General features: G+C 49.3%; 1 protein-coding gene across 1 annotated transcript; it reads left to right on the top strand.

Annotated features, from left to right (window-relative positions):
* The first annotated feature begins 572 nt into the window (after positions 1-572).
* LOC113980437 (olfactory receptor 6F1) lies at positions 573-1493 on the top strand. The gene has a single exon (XM_027707650.1). The coding sequence runs from the start codon at positions 573-575 to the stop codon at positions 1491-1493; it is 921 nt and encodes a 306-aa protein (XP_027563451.1).
* The last annotated feature ends 4340 nt before the right edge of the window (positions 1494-5833 follow it).

The raw sequence follows: 5833 nt of genomic DNA, 5'->3' as shown, positions 1-5833 counted from the left end.
CTGGGATGGCAAAATTACAGAGGTGAATCCTACCTCTAGCAGCTCTGCTGAGAAGCAGAGATCTGTGGAGGACATAGAGATATTTACCAAAGCTTCCTGTGCTGAGACCTGGAAGAAAGCAAATATACAGGACCAGGAGTCCTTGAACAGTATTTCCTGTTAGATATTTCAACTTGGTCAGCAGAAATCTGACTTGCAAAGGCTTTTCCTATGGCTGCAGAGCCTCAGCCTGCTGTCCATACTTTCCTACGTTGGATTCTTATCTCACAGAAGTGACTACATTCACTATCTTCTAGATTAGGTACCTGATCCGACAAATAATTCTCCAAATGTTCATTTGCTGGTGTAGGCCTGATTTTCGGGATCAGATCTAGTTGTCCAAACATGTTTTAGCAGAAGAGGATTTCCCTGACAATTTTAACTGAGGATAGATGCCATTTTCACATACTGTGCATTTTCAGGGATGGTGGTTTTGTTTCATTACCAGTAGCATCTGAAGAGCCAGCACAGGCAAGCAAACTCTCAGAGAAACTTTTCTTTCTTTGCAGATGGACCTCAACAGATGGAAGGACATGGCAAATGGGACAAATGTGGAAGAATTCATCCTTCTTGGCTTCCCAGGCACGTGGCATTCCCGAGTGTCCCTTGTGGTGGTGTTTGCACTGATGTACTCCCTGACAGTAATAGGCAACGCGTCCATCATAGGCCTTGTGTGGATAAGCAGCAACCTACACACCCCAATGTACTTTTTCCTCAGCAATCTCTCCTTTCTGGAGATCTGGTACACTACGGGTGTTGTTCCCAAAGCCATAGGAGTCATGCTGGGGACTAGCCAGACCATTTCCTTCAGGGTCTGCATCCTCCAGTTGTTCTTTCTTCTCTCTCTAGGCTCCACTGAGTGTTTTCTACTGTCTGTCATGGCCTATGATCGCTACTTAGCCATATGCTACCCCTTGAGATACAGCTCCCTCATGAACAGTGGCCTCTCCACTCGGCTGGTGCTCAGCTCCTGGCTGGGAGGCTTTCTGGCCATCTCCCTGCTGGCCTTTCTGACATCCAGGCTGACTTTCTGTGGACCAGATGTCATCAATCATTTTCTCTGTGATATAGATTCCTGCCTTGCCCTCTCCTGCAGTGATACATGGCCCGTGGAGCTGGCAACGTTCCTGGTCTCCATAATTGTTGTGGTGGCTTCCTGTGTGGTCACCCTGGTCTCCTACATGTACATCATCTCTTCCATCCTGAGGATCCAGTCAGTCCATGGCCGGAAAAAAGCCTTTTCCACCTGCTCTGCCCATCTCAGTGTCGTCACCATCTGGTTTGGCTCCACCATGTTCCTCTACGTCAAACCATCAGCCCAGAACTCCCTGGATCTGAACAAACTCGTGAATACCTTTAACACGGTGGTAACTCCTTTGTTAAACCCCTTCATTTACACACTCAGAAACAAAGAAGTGAAGCAAGCTCTGGGACGGGTTTTCCAGAAGAAGTGAAGTGGCTTTTCAAAAGGCCCCAGTGTGAGCAAACAGATTGATCCCTTCCCTCCCCTGACTTCTGCTCTGCAGAGGATCCTCACAGAGTGTAAGTGTGTGTGGGCACCCCAGGCAGTGAGAAGCCTCCAGTTCCCCAGCTCATCTCACTCACAGCCAGCTCAAGTTGGGCTGAGCCTCAATTCTACGGCTCCCACCACCCTCTGTTCCTTCTGGGGTGAATCCAGAATGCCTCCCAGTGCTTTAAAGAGCAGTGCTTGGAAAGGGTCACAAGCCCCATCCATAAGCTAACAGAGCTGGAGGAGTGGTCCTGACACAGGTTTCCATTCTGGTTTGCCAAGTGCTTCATCTTGTCAGGGTTTGTCTGAATCCCCTAAAGAAATCCCAGCAACTGGCTCACTGTTTAGGAAATAGATGTGTTTCTCCATTTAGTCTGATGTTTTCTGGATGTATCTATGCCCCATTTTTGCAGCTATTTCATTGGATCGTACTCTGATTCAAGATAAAATTTGACAATGTCTAATATCTCTACCTGCAGTCATTATTCCTAGCATAAGACTGTAAACAAATTTTACATAATCACTCTTCTTTCCTCTCCTTAGTATCTGAATCTACTCTTTTAATTTTAATTAAAAATATGCAAAATGGTGTGCTTCACACTGGCTGGGTCAGATCATTTCCACATCTAAAACCCACATCATTTTTAACAGCCCATTTTGGGCTTTGTTGTGGAAAAACTGTAATGTCATGGCAAAGTGCTCAGACTGCAGAGCTTTGGAAGGCTGGCTGGGAAACAAGTCTCCCTTCGCACTCAATGGGAAGATATTAGCACTTCCAAAGGCCACTTGCTTTTTCCCTCCCAATTTTCATTTCAGAACAGATTAGTCATGTTCTCAAAGCTTTTCTTTCTGCACACTGACTGTGAAGAGTCCATGTGGCCACTTCATAAAGAGGAGGCATCAGCATGACAGACACGCCTTTATGGAGCGTGTGGGATTGATTTCACCTGAGCGTGGAACTCCCCAGCTGAGATGACTGAGTCTGAACTGAACATCTACTCCTCCCTTCTAGAAGCAATGGCACTTCTAGGGAGATTCACCAACCTCCTGGATCCGCCTGGGCACTTGGCTCTTTGGCCTGCACCCAGGCCCAGGCACCACTTCCCAAGGACAGGCTGAGTCCCACCCTTGTCAGCTGGGCTCTCTTTTCCCAGTGGCATTTGGGAAAATCCCTGGCACAGCCCACTGAGGCTGCAGAAAAAGCCTGAGATTGGATTTATCCTCAGGTAGATATAACTGCTTGTCATTCCTGCCTGGGAATGATGCAGTTTGGGGAGAATTGTGTCTGTGGAGTGTTGAAGCCCTCTGCAGCCCTGAGAGCAACAAAAAGCTAGAGCTGGAATGCCCAAGAAATCCGAGACACAGCAGAGTGCAGGACACTGAGAGATGCTGTGAATTTCTCATCAGCACTGCCTGGAGCTCTCTGAGATAAACAGAGGCACGCAAAGCCTCAAAGAGGGCTGTCAGAGCAGACCTACATCACCTGGGAGAGGCAGACCACCTGGAACAGCAGCAGGAAAACAAACAAGTACCCTTAGGTTTCTCAAGTGAAGTGGGTGATGTTTCATCTGCAACAGACTCCAATTCAAAGAGTGGGATCCAGCTGGAAAGCCAGCACCCCTAAGCTGAGCTTCCATAAGCAATGCTGTGCCTGAGAATGGGTCCCCAGAACCCTTCCTTTTGTTCATGGGAGGAAGAAAGATCACTGAGATATGGTTATCAGCTGTTGGACAGAAAAACTAGCATGGACTCAGGAACACAGGAGCTCCCTCCAGCTCTGGGGATTTCCCTGAGAAGAAGAAAAGACATGAAAAAGAGTGAGACCTCTCTCTGGCAGTGGATGAGTGCAGGAAGAATGTTGTCCAGAGTCTGGCTGGTGACTGTTTTCCACTTGTTGATGCAGGGCAAGGAAGGGCTCTTCAATTCTTGGGCTACTGTGACCACATGGCAAAACCATAAAAGCAAAGGCCTACCAAAGGCCTCATTCCCCATCTGTGGCCATCAGTGGAGGCCCATGGAAAGGGAACAGGAAGAAGAGCTGTAGGTTACTTGCCCTGAGTACTCCAGTTTACTACCTATTTTAAGCAGAGGACATTGACAAGGGTGGTTTGGCTTGTTTATGGTGTAGCCTTCCAATGGATCTGCACCAAGTTAGGTTTCTTGGACAGTTTTAATCATCAAAATCCCTGGATCTAGAAGCAGCCGTAAAAGTCGCGTATTTGTTTCACAGCAGCACAGGTTGGGGAAGCAGAAGGCCAGCCCAGCCCAGCCCTGCCTCCCCACTGCCCCCAGGTGCCACTGCTGGGCAGGCTGAGATCAGAGCTACATGTAAGTGGTGGCACAGAGGGAATCGCTCCCCAGACCACCTCTCAAATTTCATGGAATCACAGGATCATTTAATGGCTTGGGTTTGAAGGCACCTAAACGATAATCAGTTCCAACCCTGCCACATAGGCAGGGACACCTTCCACTAGACCAGGTTCCTCAAAGCCCCATCCAACCTGGCCTTGACTGGCCAGGTTGTGGCCAGTGTGGCACTTCCAGGGATGGGGTATCCACAGCTTCTCTGGACAACCTGTGCCAGGGCCTCACCACCTTCACAGGGAAGAATTTCTTCTTAATAAGTAATATGAATCTATCCTCTTTCAGTGTGAAGACATTCTTCCTTGTCCTGTCACTCCATGCCCTTGTAAAAAGTCCCTCTCCAGCTCTCTTGGAGCTCATTTAGGTAGTGGAAGGGGCTTTAAGTTGTCCCTAGGGCCTTCTCCAGGTGAACACTGCCAGCTCTCCCAGCCTGTCTCCAGAGCAGAGAGGCTCCAGCCCTTTGAGTGTCTTTATGGTCTTCTCTGGGCTTGCTCCAGGAGCTCCACATCCCTCTTATGTTGGGGGCCTCAGAACTGGACACAGCACTCCAGCTGGGGTCTCACAAGAGAAGAGTAGAGGGAAAGAGTCACCTCCCTTGACCTGGTAGTGACTCTTCTTTTAATGCAGCCTGGGATACAATTGGCTTCCAGGGCTGCAAACAACATTCACATCATGTCCAGCCTCTCATCCACCAGTACCCCCAAGTCCTTCTTGGCAGGGCTACTCTCAGTCCACTCATCACCCAGCCTGTGCTTGGGAGTGGTCCAACCAACATTCAGGACCTTACACTTGGACTTGTTGAGCTTCATGAGCTTTGCATGGGCCCACCTCTCTACCCTGTAAAAGTCAGTGTTGTAGGAACACAACACACGGTGGACTCTGCTGAGGACACCTGGGGACAACCAAGGCAGGGCAGAAGCATTGTGGGGAAGAACAAGGCCCCACGCAAGCTCAGGGGATTGTTTGTGTACTCACAGGCTGCACAGAGAAGGGATGAGTCAAAATCAGCCAGAAATTTTTCCTGAGGGCAGAGTGACAAAGGTTGGAGCCAGCAGCACAGTCCATGGACACGGAGAGGGAAGAAGTGACCGTAGGGAGGGAAAGAGAAGTTTAGGACACATCCTCATGAAAAGGAGTCCTTGGACATCCAGCTGAGGATTCCTGGAACTTCTTCTTTAGAACAGCAATTCAAACAACCCCACCAGAGTGATGAGGATAGGATCACTTGCCTGCTCTGGTCCCATCCAGCACATAAACTGAATCTTCCACCTGCAGTGCTGCATTCCTGCTTTAGAAATCCTGGGGCCTTTAATCCCAGGGATCAGAAGAAGCCTTCATTGGGAAATGGGCATGGAACAAACCTGGAAATGAAAAGGCAGCAGTGCAGGAAATGAAAGCACAGCCCATATCATTAGCTGGGCTGGTTTGCATGTAAGATGAGCTTGTGGGGAAATTGTTACCTCTGGAAAGGCTGCCCCTGGTCCTGAGGCAGTGAAGGGCAGGTATAAAAGGCAGCCCCAGTCCCTGCTCTCTCATCCACTTCTCTTGCCTCCTTCTGCTGGGGAACCAGGTGAGTGTGAAGCTCCTTCTCCTCCTCTTCCAAACAGAGGTCTCCATCACTTGATGGACGTCTCAGCTGATTTTGGCTCTCTCAGATTTGGGGTTTGGAGTGCTTTTTCATGAGAGATGAAAGTGGGGAGGAGGTTGGCACAGAGAGAGGCTGGGACACGACTGTCGTGGCTTTTGGTTTTTGCACCAGAAGAGAGCTTTGCTTCCTTGGGCCAGGCTGCTCTTAGTAGCGCCCTGGCCAGATGAGGCAATGAAGACTGTGTGGCTGCTGGCACAGTCTCCAGCTTCCCACTCATTGGTGGCCTTTGCTGTTTTGTGATGGGATAACCAGGCTGCTCTTCACCCACTCAC

The sequence above is a fragment of the Neopelma chrysocephalum genome, unplaced genomic scaffold (assembly GCF_003984885.1).
Source record: "Neopelma chrysocephalum unplaced genomic scaffold, ASM398488v2 Primary Assembly neopelma1_94170, whole genome shotgun sequence".
NCBI lineage: Eukaryota > Metazoa > Chordata > Aves > Passeriformes > Pipridae > Neopelma > Neopelma chrysocephalum.
This window is presented reverse-complemented; position numbering and strand designations above follow the sequence as displayed.

What these genes read in the sequence shown, in the direction of transcription:
- LOC113980437 (XM_027707650.1), top strand. Translation starts at nt 573, where the DNA reads ATGGCAAATGGGACAAATGTGGAAGAATTCATCCTTCTTGGCTTCCCA.